General features: G+C 50.2%; 6 protein-coding genes across 6 annotated transcripts; 3 read left to right on the top strand and 3 right to left on the bottom strand.

Annotated features, from left to right (window-relative positions):
* Window positions 1-1,900: 1,900 nt before the first annotated feature.
* On the top strand, window positions 1,901-5,351 carry N7477_004980 (DUF3659 domain-containing protein; the record flags this gene model as incomplete). The annotated part of the gene is given in 3 exon segments (XM_056966643.1): window positions 1,901-2,011; window positions 2,023-4,776; window positions 4,830-5,351. 3 exon segments carry the CDS (start codon window positions 1,901-1,903, stop codon window positions 5,349-5,351), a joined length of 3,387 nt encoding a protein of 1,128 aa, XP_056823424.1.
* A 526-nt stretch (window positions 5,352-5,877) lies between these two features.
* N7477_004981 (uncharacterized protein) lies at window positions 5,878-6,703 on the bottom strand (the record flags this gene model as incomplete). The annotated part of the gene is made up of 2 exons (XM_056966644.1): window positions 5,878-6,656; window positions 6,694-6,703. The coding sequence occupies 2 exons, from the start codon at window positions 6,701-6,703 to the stop codon at window positions 5,878-5,880; spliced, it is 789 nt and encodes a 262-aa protein (XP_056823425.1).
* A 986-nt stretch (window positions 6,704-7,689) lies between these two features.
* Window positions 7,690-10,128, top strand: N7477_004982 (uncharacterized protein; the record flags this gene model as incomplete). The annotated part of the gene is made up of 1 exon (XM_056966645.1): window positions 7,690-10,128. The coding sequence occupies one exon, from the start codon at window positions 7,690-7,692 to the stop codon at window positions 10,126-10,128; it is 2,439 nt and encodes an 812-aa protein (XP_056823426.1).
* A 109-nt stretch (window positions 10,129-10,237) lies between these two features.
* N7477_004983 (uncharacterized protein) lies at window positions 10,238-11,788 on the top strand (the record flags this gene model as incomplete). The annotated part of the gene is made up of 4 exons (XM_056966646.1): window positions 10,238-10,286; window positions 10,343-10,792; window positions 10,850-10,893; window positions 10,946-11,788. 4 exons carry the CDS (start codon window positions 10,238-10,240, stop codon window positions 11,786-11,788), a joined length of 1,386 nt encoding a protein of 461 aa, XP_056823427.1.
* A 1,029-nt stretch (window positions 11,789-12,817) lies between these two features.
* Window positions 12,818-13,343, bottom strand: N7477_004984 (uncharacterized protein; the record flags this gene model as incomplete). Its single annotated transcript, XM_056966647.1, has 3 exons — window positions 12,818-13,087; window positions 13,131-13,247; window positions 13,287-13,343. The coding sequence occupies 3 exons, from the start codon at window positions 13,341-13,343 to the stop codon at window positions 12,818-12,820; spliced, it is 444 nt and encodes a 147-aa protein (XP_056823428.1).
* Window positions 13,344-14,596: 1,253 nt separating this feature from the next.
* N7477_004985 (uncharacterized protein) lies at window positions 14,597-15,121 on the bottom strand (the record flags this gene model as incomplete). The annotated part of the gene is made up of 1 exon (XM_056966648.1): window positions 14,597-15,121. The coding sequence occupies one exon, from the start codon at window positions 15,119-15,121 to the stop codon at window positions 14,597-14,599; it is 525 nt and encodes a 174-aa protein (XP_056823429.1).
* Between the last annotated feature and the right edge of the window lie 126 nt (window positions 15,122-15,247).

Here is a 15,247-nt window from a genome sequence, read left to right on the forward strand (position 1 = left end):
GGCAACGGTCGCAGATCAATGCTATCGAGATTGTGCTACGAATACAAAGAGCCGCCAGACAGCCACATAGAGAGAGCACGATATCGGGGAATTTGTGGAAAACTTTCTATTACCGATAGTACTGGTCCTGCCTTGAATTAGCACCGATGATATCAGTTTATCGCTCGGGATGACTTGTGTGGCTGACGGCTCCACTATAATAGATTAAATATGATGAATCGCCCGAACGATCATGATCTCATCCAACCAAGACTCCGGTGGTTTGTGCTGCGCCCGACCCTCGATCTCTCTGCTTGTGTGGTATTTGCAAGGGGGTACCTGGTCGGTGCGATGTAGTCTACCTTTGGCCTGGTGGAAATGAGCATACTATAAGTAAGTTGGTCATATCGTCATCGGTGCTCGCTTGAACCGTGTGTGCTACCCTGGCTCTCTAGGACATTCAGGTTATTCTCCTTTACCCCCCTCTCTCTATTACCCGGGGTAGAACGCTAAATTATTATGCGAGAAAGTGACAGTGTTAAGTATAGTCGTACTGTCCGACACCTAGGGCCCATCTGTGGCGTCTGAGGTAATGATGATCGCAAATCTGTAGCTGTGTTAGAAGTATCTTCAATCAGGGATACCCAGTCGAGGCAGCGAACGTGTCTGTGACAGCGAGCACTGAGCCACGGAAACAATGGCAGGGGCTGACAGGTTGTGACAGTAAGAGCGGAGGCGAATCAAGGCGGAGACACTGGAGCAAGGACCCCTGGAAGTACCCCCTATTCATGCCTTGATTGGGTCACTCATGTTTCATAAAGATGGCCCGACTTGAGAATTTCCATGGCTCGTATGGCTTGTAACCTGCGGACCACCAGTCACTGGCACTCATGATGAATTTTCTTGCTGTGGAATTATGACCGATTTAGAAATCAATCAGGGCACGCGTGTACAATAAAACCTGAATATTCGGCGTTAAGCTCCCCCATGATTCTGTCAAGCTTCTGTCAAGAGATGTTGCGAATACGCAGTGGTCTGATTTTCAAAGTACATGTTCTCTATGTGTCGGACGTTTTACATCGTAATAGAGAAATGCCACGCAGATCATACGCAAGAACCCCAATCAGGTCATCAAGGGCACACTTTGTGCCCCAGAAGAATGGTGGTACAGCAAAAGGGCATCCGCGTCATGCTATACTCCGAACCACCATGTTGTACTCCACCTCAACCATGCAGCCATACCCCAAATTAGCCACAGCCCCATTCTGACACGCCAATTCGCCCTAGCCCACGCTGCATAGGGGTATCGGCCCCGAGCGTGTATCCATTCATCTGCACACCTGATAGACCCACTATGATGATGCCAGCGATGATAGCAACAGCTGCCCTGTGGCTTTGTGGCCACCCCTCACACAGCTCTGAACCGTGCACCCTGCAGACGATGGATCCATCAACCACTATCAACCATCAATCGGGATTGGAGGGAGGGATGAAGCTAGCCATGATACCAACTGCCCATGACGTAGTAGGCTCTAATCGCTGTGCCTGGTACGAAGTTGCCTATGTACATTGTTACTGTGGCTTTGTAGGTTTGCTATGATATCAGAACCTTTGGGTGTTCATTTAAACAGTTGAATTTCTCTCGTGACAGTAATTCCATCAACTACTTTGTCCTATTCCAAACAGCATTTTGCATTAGTCTCGAACCTTACCTTCGGCCTAACTGTACAATATCTACCACCCTGCCGGAGACTCACATTGATATCTCACGACATTCACGACGTCACTGTACCTGACACAGCCCTTGAACACTGATTTCGAACTATACGAAAAATTTCTATACTCACTGGAAGTCTACGATTTCCTTCTCATCTGATCTGCACAATACACTCCGGAACTCAATCCCAAACAGTACACAATTATGTCTGCCCCCGCTGTGAGCAAAGCTCCCCCCAAGCTCGGCTCAAAGGCCGGCACTCCTGCCAAGCTTCGCAAAGGCTCTGGATCCAGCGCCGCATCCAAGCCCTCCAGTGTTGCCGAAAGCTCCAAGTCCTTGAAGAAGACCCCCGCGAAGAAGCTTACTCCAAGGCTCCCCAGCCTATCGACGACGACGAAGATGAACAATCTATTCCCGAAACTCCCTCTCCCAAGTCCAAGAAGAAGACCGCTGCTTCTGAGCAGCGCCGACCTATCTCACCTCCCGACGATGCCGTCTCCCAAGCTTCTGGTTCTGCTGCCCCTCTGGGTAAGGCCAAAGGATCCGCTCAAAAGGCCAAAGATAGCGTCAGCCAGAGCGCAGAGACTCTCAAGAACAACCTCCCCAGCGTCCCCTTGAATTTGGCCTCTTTGAAGGGTCTTGTTGTTTCCGATGGTGGCCAGATACTTGGCAAGGAAGGTCACCCCGTCGGACAAGTTGTCGAGGGTGACCCCGAGGATCTTGCTGGCCAGACCGTTGGCGATGATGGGGAGATCGTCGACGAGGATGGAGACCTGATCGGTCGCGTGGATATCCTCCACGACGTCGCTGAGCAGGCTCAGAACCTTCCTGAAGACGCGCAATCTAAGGCCAATGGGATTCCCGAGGATGCGCAGGCTAAAATCGGCGAGCTGCAAGACCAGGTTGCCACTGACCTCGCTCAACTCGAAGGCTTGCCTGTTTCCGATGGTGGAGTTATCAAGAATGCTGCTGGCCAGATTGTTGGTAAGATCACTGAGGGAGACCCCGAGGATCTCATTGGTTACACTTTAAACGACGATGGTGAGGTTGTTGATGATGACGGCGATGCCATTGGTCGCGTTGAGCTTGTTCCTGTTGAGGAGCAAAAGAAGGCCATCGAGGAGGCTCTTGGCGGTGCTACTGAGCAGATCAATGACGTCAAGGAGGATGCCGAGGATAACCTTGACGTCGATGAGTCTAAGGATGCTGTGAATGATGCCGCCGATGTCGATGCCGATGATGCCGTCGAGGGTGTCAAGGACACTGCCGAGGAAGGTGTCAATCAGGCTGAAGACGCCGCTGGTGAGGCTAAGGACGGTGCCCCAGAGGTCGATGCCGATGAGGTCAAGGAGACCGGCGAGGGTGCTGTTGAAGGTGCCCAAGACGCTGCCGATGATATCAAGGAGGCCGGCGAAGGCGCCGTTGAAGACGCCCAAGACGCCGCCGACGATGTCGAGGCCCGCGTCCCTGATATCAACACCCTCGAGGGTCTCGCCTGTAACAAGCGTGGATTCGTCATCGACCAGGCGACCGGCAAGCCCGTCGGCGAGCTCATCGAAGGTGATCCCAAGAAGATCTCCCGCCTTGGAGCTACCCTTGATGACAAGGGGCAGTTCTGGGATAACAAGGGCAACGTACTCGGCAAGGTCAAGGCACTCCCGGTCGAAGACGACAATGATGAGGAGGGTCCTTTCGCCGGCCTTGAAGGCCTCGTTGTCGTCCAAGACGGCTGGGTTGAGGACGAGAACGGCGCTCGTGTGGGCCAGCTCGTTGAAGGAGACGCTAAGAAGCTCCTCGGTCGCGGCGTGGATGAGGATGGCGAAGTCCTTGACCGCCACGGCAGTGTTATCGGTCGTGCCGAGCGCTATGAGGAGCCTGAGCCGGAAGAGGAGGCTGGTCCTGATCTTTCAGTCCTGAACGGTCTTTCCTGCAACAAGGCGGGCTATGTCATTGGTCCAGAGGGCTTCCCAATTGCTCGTGTTGTTGAAGGTAACCCCAAGGAGCTCGTTGGCAAGAAGATTGAAGATGGCGAGATCTACGATGGTAAGAAGGTTATCGGTCGTGTTGAGCTCATCCCCGAGGACGAGCTCGAGAGCACGCCTGAGGGTCCATTCGCTGGCATGGACAGCCTTTTCGTGAACAAGGATGGCTTCGTCGAAGATGACGAGGGTTCCATTGTTGGTAAACTTGTTGAAGGTGACCCCAAGAAGCTCCGTGGTCGCGCCGTTGACGAAGATGGCGAGATCACCGACAAGTATGGCAACGTCAAGGGCCGTGCTGAGCCCTACGAGCCTCCGGAGGAAGAGGCTCCCGCCGAGGTCGACCTCTCCGTTCTTGAAGGCAAGGTTGTCAACAAGTCGGGCAAGGTCGTTGACCCTGCCACCGGCGCCGTTTTCGGCCGCGTTGTCGAGGGTGGAAAGGGCCTTGCGGGTCGCAAGGTTGATGCCAAGGGCCAGATCTGGGGTGACAACGGTCAAGTCATCGGCCGTGCCGAGCTCATCCCCGGCGCTGAGGAAGAAAAGGCTGAGGGTCCCTTCTACGGATTTGACAACGCCGTTGTTGGCAAGGATGGTGTTGTCATGTCCGGCGAACAGATCATTGGTCGTTTGATCGAAGGCGATGCCAAGCGCCTTGTTGGACGCGCCGTCGATGAGGATGGTGACATTGCCGACAAGAACGGCAACACCGTCGGCAAGGCCGAGCGCTGGGAGCCCGAGGAGAAGAAGCGGGATGTCAACCCTATGTCTGGCCGTAAGGTCAACAAGCAAGGTGAAGTCTACGATGCTGATGGAGAGCTCATTGGCAAGCTGACCGATGGCAACCTCGCTACTCTCATCGGTAAGACCATCGATGACAACGGCTATGTTGTTGACAACGATGGTAATCGCATTGGCGAGTGCACTTTGCTTGAGAACATTCCCGAGCCTGAGCCTGAGGAGCCTGAAGAGGAGGGTCCCACTGCTGAGGAGCAGGAGGCCGCTGCTAAGGCTGAACAGGACCGCCAGCTGGCTGAACGTATGGGCCACATCCTGCGCCAGACCCTGGAGCAGGTCAAGCCTGTTTGTAAGATGATCGAAGAGGTATGTGTCGAATCGCTGAGAGTTTCCAAGGATTGAACTAACATAAATCTTAGAAACTCGCCTCTGCTGAGCGCAAGCCTAAGGAGGAGCTTGATGAGGAGAAGCTCGTCAAGGATGTGAAGCCCCTCCTCGAGGAGGGAGGCCGTATGCTCCAGGAGTGCAATGGCTCGATCCGTGGCCTTGATCCCGATGGACGCATCGCCGCCACAGCCAAAGCGCGCGCCCAGACACGCGAAGCCACCCCCGAGGAGTACCAGCTCGCTGAGCTGCTCAAAGAGTTGACCGAGACTGTGGTCAAGACCATCGACAACGGCAAGAAGGCCATCGCCGACATGCCCCATGCCAAGAAGAAGTTGAACCCCCTCTTCGCTCTCCTCTCCGAGCCTCTGTTCCAGATCATCGCTGCTGTTGGCTTGCTCCTTAGCGGTGTCCTTGGCTTGGTTGGTCGTCTTCTTGATGGCCTTGGTCTCGGCGGTTTGTTGAAAGGTATCCTCGGTGGCCTTGGTCTTGACAAATTGATCGATGGCCTTGGTCTCGGTAGCTTGACTAGTGCTCTTGGACTTGGTGGAAAATAAGCATTCACCTTGATTAATCTATTTGAATATGCTGGCGTCGTTCAAAATGGTTGGAACATTCTTTAACTTGATTGTGATTCTGCTTCTATTGCGCTTGTTTCTAGCCTATGTGTACGCGTGACTGTTTGAAAATGTTTGCTTTTTTTTCATGTTGTCTCTTCCTCTATTGTCTTACTTTACGAGACTAATGATTGAGTCGGACTTTCAATTTCACATTCTTCAATTGAGAAATCAAACTATTCTACGGGCCATTATCCCTCCTGTTCCAAAGTCGTGAAGTGTTCTTTCGCATAAATGTAGCCTTCGGCGCCACTTCTTCTCCTAGGAAATGCAACATTGATAAGTAATGAGATGAAATGCGTGCAAAAATATGGGATTTCTCAAAGCACAAAGCAGTATACTATCTACAGTACGAGGCCTCTGATTTGGGATGGAAGTAGCCTTGATCGACGAAGTACTCATAGTTCCAATAGTCAGCCTGAGTGCCCTGGCCATCAACAGTCGCATTTGCATAGAATTTCCACGTCTAATATGCCTCTCCTTGTGTATATCTATGGAATGCAACAATTCCAGTATTGAAGTTTCCCTCGCGCAGCCCGAAGCTGTTGTTGTATAGAGCTTGAATCGACCACTCACCAACGAAGACAGGAACCTTGCCATCTCCTGTGGAGTACTTGGTATCCGAGCAGATGTAAGATGGCTCGTTCTGAGATGTGGTGTTACGGCCAGCAAAGTAGTAATTGTGCACATCGAAGGCGATGTTATCACTGCTAGAAAAATCGGCCGACCAGAATAGCTCTCCCTGGAAGCAGTCCTGAAACATGAATGGGATTTGAGGGTTGACAGCGGCAACACGATCGAGAACAGCCTTATAGTACTTCAAGACCCAGCTCGCACCCGAAGATGAAAGAGCTGCTGATGTACCAAATACAGACAAGTCATGATTGTCGGCTGCTTCGTTGAGGGGTTCAAAAGTGAAGTATTCAGGGTATCCCGAGTTTTGGATGAACGAGAGGACCGAATCAACGACTTTATTTGAGTAATCGAAATTCGTCTGATTGTGAAACAAACCCCAACGACCAGCAGCTTCACCGATAGCCAAGCCGTCGATTCCGCCAGGCAACCCATGCACATCAACAATGATATATATATTATATTGCTCGATAGCATAGGTCGCAATCTTCTTCAAATAGGCAGTCTGCTTGCCCGAGTAGAGCTTAGAGCCCGGAAGTTCACTCCAAGCAACATATGTAGTGGGGATTCTCAGAAGTGTGATTCCTGACTTAGCCGCCTTGTCAATATCAGCTGTGGTAATCCAAGTCGCATAGCGATGCTCTAGGACAGGCCCACATTGCGATCCGAGATTCTCGCAGAGACCCTATTCGTCAGACGCGCCTCCGGAATACGAAGCACACCAAGTCGTATCAATGATTGATTCTTGGACGAGCTATTCTCCCAAGTCAATACCGTATCTTTTGAAGGTCTTCTAGTCTGTGTATTTCGATCGTTGCGCCTGGAAGGTTGGAATAGCAAGTATAGTAGATATACTAAGCGCGGCGATCAGAAAAGACAAATTGAAAACTCCCATGATCAGCCTTCACCTGTAAAGGTCTGCCTGTGTATATTTGGTATAATGGAAGGTATTCTACATGGCTACTCAGGGCTTTTATGTCGGGCTGTTTTGGCCGGTCGCGCGGAACGATGGCCCACATTAAGTGGCTTTCCCGAGATTCATAATGCCAAAAAAAATTAGATGAGTGAATTGGCCGTTCCTCATGTGAAAAAATATTGACAAGATTATGGGAGTTGTACCCGGAGTACAACAGGCCACGTAAAGTCACGAAAAAGATAGACTGTGTTCTCTGCTACTGAGGTCTAGCTTGCGTGGCATTTTCGATATCTTGACATCAAGTTCATCCTGAAGAAGCTCACCACTTCAGTACATACTACGAGGCATTCGGTCGCTGCAGCGGCGGGCCATGCAATCAAAATGCGGGGAGAATTGATGCGAATTCCGCAGCGTTCAGAATGCGGGATGCGGGATGCGGGGAAGGCCGAACCACGGCAGATCTTCGGTAATACAAGGGCGTTTCGCTTTGCCGCTACTGTTTCTGGCCTCGTCAAGGCGCCAGTTGTGGCGTTTTGAACCCCGCCAAGAATGCAAAGCTCGGGGTTATTGCTTCCGAGCAACGGGCAGCGCTGTCTCCACTCGGACTTCCCGATCTGCCAAACGCCGTTCCATGATGCCAGTTGAACATCTCACGAGTTGGGCTTCCGGGGGCTCGTATTCCAGCCATTCCAGCTTTTGCAGCAGCTAAGACCAATATCGCTCGACACCATGGATTTTCTTCGATGCGGTATTCATGGATTCCATGAGGTTCTCGGCATCGACGCCGATGAAATACGTTTCTACTGGGCATTGAGAAATGACCAGGCTCAGGCGATCCAAACTGCGTATCGACTGATTCTCTCCACAGACTCAAAGGGTCTCGAATGCGACAGTCCTGATCTCTCCTCCCTCGCATGGGACTCCGGCCGCATTGAAAGTAATGAGCAGCGAAATATCCTCTGCAAACCTTCTGATGGCTTCAAGTCGACATGCAGTTATTATTGGAAAGTGACAATATGGGACCAGAATCAGCACCCCTTCTCTAGCTCAATCCAGCACTTCTTCACAGGGTATCCCCGATCGCGGCTTTTGCCTCCCTATAGCATGAACCAAACATACATGCCGCATTCAAGTCTCATCTTCCGCACATGGTTCGAGGACGAGACGAACCGGTGGAAAGCCGTTTGGATCGGCGACGGAGGGGATAAGCCTATTTACCTGCGGAAATGTTTCAAGCTTGCAAGATCACCGACGCGAGCCATCCTGTTCGCCTCTGGTTTGGGTCACTTCAATATGAGTGTTAATGGCAACCCTGCCTCAAACCATCGTCTAGACCCAGGATGGACCAACTACCACAGAAGAGTCCAATTCACCTCTTACGATGTGACCGACAGGCTTGATGCCGGAGAGAATGTCCTGGGCGCCCATGTGGGCAATGGATTTTACGCTGGTGACAAAGGAGGAGATGATCGCTTTTTCTGGCCGATGTACGAAGATAATACTTACGTCCGGTATGGAAATGAGCTTTGCTTCTTCTGCGAGCTGCATCTCTTCTATGAAGATGGAACACACGAAACCATGATTTCGGACCCCGCTTGGTCAGTCCGGAAGAGCGCGACAACACTGGCGAATATTTATGCATCGAACCACGATCGACGGCTATACCCCGCAAACTGGGACACACCCGAATTTGATGTCAGTAGCTGGACACCTGCGAAACCATTGACAGGGCCTCGGGGGCATCTCTTTTATCAAACTCAGCCGCCCGTCGTGCTTCATGAAACGTTCGAGCCTGTCAACACATACAGCCCTAGACCTGGAGTGGTGTGTTTCGATCTTGGTCAGAATGCATCAACAATGGTGAAGATAGTGGTCGAAGGGCCGGCTGGTTCTGAGATTGTTGTCCGATACTCCGAGACTGTGAAGGAAGACGGAACCAATCTTATGCCGGACCCACTATTTAAAGAATTTGAGACTGGAGTCTTTTCCAAGATTTACCTTGCTGGTACAGGCCAGCCAGAGACCTGGGGGCCTGATTTCTGTTTCACCAGTGCGCGTTGGATTCAGGTGGAAGGGGTATCGCTCAATGCAGACGATGGTCTCCCAGTCATCCACTCCGCTGTGGGTCGCCACATTTCCTCCGCAGCTAGGAAGCTCGGCACCATGAAGACAGACAAGGAAGACATGAATTCTCTTCTGAATGCCCTCTACTGGACCTTCAGCAGTAACCTTTTCAGCTATCACACCGATTGTCCTCAAATCGAAAAGTTTGGCTGGTTGGAAGTCACTCACCTCCTCGCACCTGCAACTCAATACATCCGAGACATGGAGTCACTCTACACCAAGATTCTCGACGACATCCTTGATGCGCAGGAACCGAGTGGCCTTGTTCCTACCATGGCCCCTGAGATTCGGTACATGTGTGGCCCGCTTCATGACACGATTACTTGGGGCTGTGCATTGTGTTTGTTACCTGACATTCTCCTGCGCTATTACGCATCTACACATGTCATTGCGAAAGTATTCCCAGGTGCAGTGCGGTATATGGAGTACATGTATGGCAAAGAACGCAAGGGCGGCTTAATTGAACATGGCCTTGGAGATTGGGGCCGTGAAATTGCCTTCGGAAACCATCAAGCCAATATCGAGACGGCAATTTACTACAAGTGTCTCCAATGCGTGGGGATGATGGCTCGTCAGCTTGGAAAGATGGAAGAAGCGGAACGGTTCAAGGTATGGGCTGCGCGGATCTACGACGTATACAACCGCCATCTTCTTGTAAATGATGACACGTCGCGTCCATACGTGTATTACACGTCACAGGATAACTTCCCTTCTCGCGACCGCACTGCTATTGCCCAGGCAATGGCCCTACAGTTTGGCTTGGTTCCTGCTGAACACAAGAAGGACGTAATGGCCGCGTTCCTTGATGATGTGTCAGATAGGAAGATTCGGGCAGGCGAGATCGGACTGCGATTCCTATTTAACACTCTCGCTGATGCGAAACGACCTGACCTCGTGCTACAAATGGTTAGACAGGAAGAACATCCCTCCTATATGCGCTTCCTTCGCCGTGGGGAGACCACGTTGCTAGAATTCTGGCAGGATGAGTGTCGCAGCAAGTGTCATGATATGCTGGGGACTATTTATGAATGGTTCTATATCTAATTGGGTCCCGCTTTCTGAAGTTCCTGAGAGCGTATAAAATATCCCCGTGGGCAGATCAGCTTGGGCCGATCGAGCTGCTTTTTGTTTTACATTCTGCACCACAGACAAGATGACGAAGATCTCAACGCTTCTATCAGCCGTTTTCTTAGCCATTGGGGGTATGAAATACATTTTAGATCCAGATTCCTTCATTTTCTAATCTCGAAGCTTCCAGGTTTCCTCTTCGGCTATGATAGTGGTATCATCACCTCGACCATCGGCCAGAGTGAATTCATCAAATATTTCAATAATCCCAGCGATAATGTCACTGGCGGCATCGTTTCTGCGTTCCAAGGAGGCGCTATTCTGGGAACTATCATCAATGTTTTTACTGGCGACCGTCTTGGTCGCAAGCTTTCAGTCTTCGCAGGTGCTTGTGTGTCGTGCTTCGGATGTGCTCTGCAAGCAGGCTCGGTGAATATGGTTATGTTGATCATTGGGCGATTTATCGCCGGAGTCGCGGTCGGGATGCTCACATCCATTGTGCCAATGTACGCGGGTGAGATGGCTGAGTCTTCGACTCGTGGTATGATGTCTGGTCTGTTGCAGTGGATGCTGAGCTGGGGATATCTGATTGCTCAGTGGTTGGGATATGGGTGTTCATTCGTGAACAATCCTTTCCAATGTAAGTCATTGATGCTTCCATCATCTCGTTCTCAATTACTCACCCTGTCGTGTTTAGGGCGTTTCCCGCTTGCATTCCAGTGCATTCCTGGGATCATCTTGGCCTGCGGCATTTGGTTCTTGAATGAGTCCCCCCCGCTGGCTGATGGAGAAGGACCGACACGATGAGGCTCTGTCTACCCTTCAGAGACTCCACGGTGATGGAACCCCAGAGAAGGACCAATACATCGAACTCGAGTTCCAAGAGATTCGCGATGCCATCGAAGCCGAGCGCGCCTCAACCCGTATCACTTGGTCTTCAATTCTCACCAAGTCCTCTTGGCGTCGGCGTCTTATTTTCGGATGTGCTGTGCAAGCCTTTGGTCCTTTGTCCGGTATCAATGTCATCAACTACTACGGTACTCGCATTTACGCGTCTCTTGGAATTGACACCCACACCTCACTCATGATCATTGGCATTTCCGGTGCCCTGTCCATTGCATACTGTACTGGAGGCCTCTGGGCACTGGAGCGAGTCGGCCGTATCAAGCCCCTGATCATCGGTTCCGCAGGAATGGCCCTCGCCCTCGTTGCCAACGCCGCCATGTCCCAGCACTACGATGAAACCAACCAGAACCAGCTTCGTGCCATGGTCGCAATGAACTTCGTGTTCAGCTTCTTCTACACTTTCATTGGTATTATCTCCTGGGTGTACCCGGCGGAGATCTTCCCTGTCGATATTTGCAACCAGGGTAACTCCGTAACGACCTTTACAAACTGGACTATGAATTTGGTTTTTGCTCAGTTCTCTCCGACCGCGCTCACCAGTATTGGTTTCCGCTATTTCTATGTGTTCTTTGTTTTCAACATCATTGCCGCGGTCTCTTATGTGTTCTTCTTCCCGGAGACCAAGGGGAAGACTTTGGAGCAGATGGATTTGCTGTTTGGGGATAGCAATACCCCTCCGGAGCTTGATGAGAAAAGGACGGCTCAGGTGGTTGTTGAGCATGCGGAATGAGTCACGTCTGTGAACGAAGTTCCAACCCACATTTACGTTTATTGCCGTCATGACTGATGCTGCGACGCTATGTCTCCTAGGAATTACTATGAGTGTTATTGTGGTCCAAATCTCTGAATCACCAACCTTTGAGTTGACCTCAGTTACTGAAAATATTGTCTCAGACTCCATGTTCAAAAAGCTACCGTTCTAGGTCTAGTAGGATTTTAGGACATAACTAACTTTATTTGACCTTAATACCAACTATAAGAAATATCTTTCTTGTATAATCTTTTAATGACAAAATCTTTGTTGTGATAATACTTTATAATTTATGGGTACGATCCATAGGTTGACGACTTCTAAAATGACAATAGAGCTAGATTATATGTATATAACCGCGTGCTCTTTGGGAGTCTTACTCATTAAAGCATCACCTACTTAGCCCAAGGGTACCTAGGGGAGGTGGTGAGATTAGGACGCCACGAACAAAGACATGTAAAAAAACAAAAACATACAACAGCAGGGATTCGCTGGTGGTCACCCACCCAACTACTAACCTGCCGGCGTGTGGCTTAAGTACGGCTGAGCGGACGGGAAGCCCTGTTCTCCACACCCTATGGTCGTATGTGCTGAGATAACAGCAAAAAAAATTATAGAGATTGTCCCACTCTTATCACTTGGTATCTTCATTCTCTCCCAGCAGAATTTATGTACAGCCTGCCCAGTACTCCGAGTCTACGAAGTGCATGCTGGCCAACGAGAAAGCTTTACAAAGACCCTATCCATCCATCACATGGTACTCAGTATTATCATCCGTCAATTGGGCGTCATCATTCTCGTCCTCTTCGTTATATTCATCCGTAGACGAGAAGCCATTCAAAGAAGCCTCCACAATCTCCGATAATTCGTCACCAGCACTTCGTGTGTCTGAAGACATTCTCCATCGACTTGTCTTTTCCAAATGAGCATTATCTACATCGCGCGGTTTCAAAAAACGAAACACAACCTTCTTCAACCGAACGGCAAAAATCTGGTCTCGGGGGCAATTTAACGATTCATGACAGCTTGGTTGTTCTTAAAGGTTGCCGACGCTCCAAAATCCATGAAGTAATGGACGGGCAAAGTAGATAATTCACTTAGGGCAACTGAGAAGTTACCACCGTGAGTTGAGGTCAGGGCCAAGCCCTCTGCTGTAGAAGCATCAAACAGAGTGTGGAACCCGACCACGAAATGAAAATCATTCCCATCTTCTTTCTGCTCCTTTAGCCATTCTCGCACCTCGGTTGACTCACAGAGTCGACGAAACCAGGCCGAGGGCTGTTTGAGGTTGAAAATATGCCACTTCACCGGTCTGGTTGACCGTTATCCAGGCGGCATCTTTGCCGCCTTCGATCCCACACACTCCTATACTGAGAGTCGAGTAGTCTTTGCGTGTGCCGTTTACGACCTCGCTAAGCTCTGAGGAACCGTTAATATACTGTAACAATATTCAAGTTCAAGCTGATATAATCTATACCTGAACAATCGGTCCCATTGAGCTCTGCAAAGGACTCAGAGTAACCTGTGCATGCATGGTTATCGTTGGACCATATCACACACTAGCGGTCCGATCGTTTCACCTGAGCGACCGTGGGTGACCGCCACAGCTGCCAGCCAGTTCGGGAAGAACCAATAGTAGGCGCTACTTACAAACCATTCCGCGACAAGTACAATTTGCGTATAAATGCCCTGGGAGTTGGTATTGAACTAACGAAGCAATACACACGCAGCTTATGGGGATACACTGAATAACTACTAATTTCGACTAGTGTGTCTAAGAGTAAGGAACAGGGAAGTCAATCGAAGACGGTAGGTGGTTGTATCATATTCGGCACGCACTTTAAACCGAAGCAAACTCTCCCACAGAACGCGTAAAACGTTTAACATCTCTTGGCAAACAATCGGAAATATAATAGATACAAGAAGTCTGAGAGAAAAACTTTGGTTGGAAAACGTTGGCATCTCATATCTCGTGTTCCAGAAACTAGGGAGAACGAGGAAAACGGGTCACCTGGACGGAGGCATTGTTACGACTCCAGTAAATTGTAGGTGTCTTCACATCGATTTGTGCTAAGAAAAAGTTGAAAAGGCTAGTATCACGATCCGAAAATGTCGCCGTGCGGAGCATTCCATTCCACGCTCCTACATTCGAGCAAGACAATTCATCACCCTTGGTCACAATCTCGCCCATTGCATCCTGAATATTGGTCCAGTCTGGATCATCCAATGATCCTTTCCCGCAATTTGGAAACAACTCCCATCCTATACATGCTTCCCCTGGGGTTCCATTGATTTGTAAACATTCATAATTAGGTCCCAGGGCGGAGCACCCAGAAGGAGCAATATCTCTTGTTGGGAGATCTCTGCGGTTTGCTATGCCTAGATGTGAGTGATGTCCAGGTCACCAAATTTGATTTGCTTTAGTGCAAACGCCGGACGGGATATGGCTACCAGTATCAGGCCAACCGCGAAGGAATAGTCGAGTCCACTGAGCGCAGGCATTATCTTAATAGATGTCGTTAGATGGCTGGAATAGTTCTGAGGGAAGAACAAGTTCTGGTAAGGATTTTAGAGCCGTATCGAACTGAGGATATTTATAGAGCGATGTGACTTTTCAGTTGCTAACCCCAGGATGAGAGGCCTAGATTTCTTTTTATAGTACCGTAATAGGTATTTTGTTAAATAAATACCCCCAAGGAATTTCGCCGAGACAAACGGGCGCTGTAACAACCAAAAAGGATCCCTGCGGCCATCAAAACAGATCCCTGCCACTACTAAAACGGATCCCTACAATATGAAGATCGCCGCGCTGAGAATGTCTGGATATCCCCCATCTGCCTGAACCCGGTCCATGTACTCTCCCAAGCCTGGATGCTCTGTATGCTGTGCTTCATGTACACGCTCCTGCTGCTCATGGCATTGGCGGCAGCAGTCATGGTGTTGTTGGAGCTGATCATTAAGGACGCGGGCGAGGTCATGAATGCTATCTGCCGCGTTAGTTGCAAAGGGATCTGATTGGTGGCGAGTTGAATCCCCGAATGTGTCGGCCACTTGGATGGACCTTTCAATCGTCTCTAGTATAGCGCTGTCTTGGATGGTATCATTTCGTGCACTTTCTGGCGGGGTGTCTGTGGCAAGCCTATTGTTCACATCAGACGTGGATTCTTGCGGCAGCTCATCATCCATGGGCGGAGCTTCTAGAGTAGATCGTTCCCATGGCCCAAGATCAGGGCTGAGGGGCGGAAGAAGTTGCTCAACCTCAGTGGCGATGGAGGGTTCTTCTGGAGGATGAGTAGGTTGATGGAGGTTCATTAATGTCAGTGGGTAGAGACGCCGTGATGGAATAGTATTGATCGAATTGCTGGGCGCGTTGCGCAGCGCGAGCAGACTGGCGTTGCTTCCGCTGTTGAGCTATCCTCGATGCTTTTTTTTCTTCAG

The sequence above is a fragment of the Penicillium maclennaniae genome (genome assembly GCF_028827695.1).
Source record: "Penicillium maclennaniae strain IBT 15551 chromosome Unknown utg000004l:1.0-3007600.0:1.0-3009580.0, whole genome shotgun sequence".
Taxonomy (NCBI): domain Eukaryota; kingdom Fungi; phylum Ascomycota; class Eurotiomycetes; order Eurotiales; family Aspergillaceae; genus Penicillium; species Penicillium maclennaniae.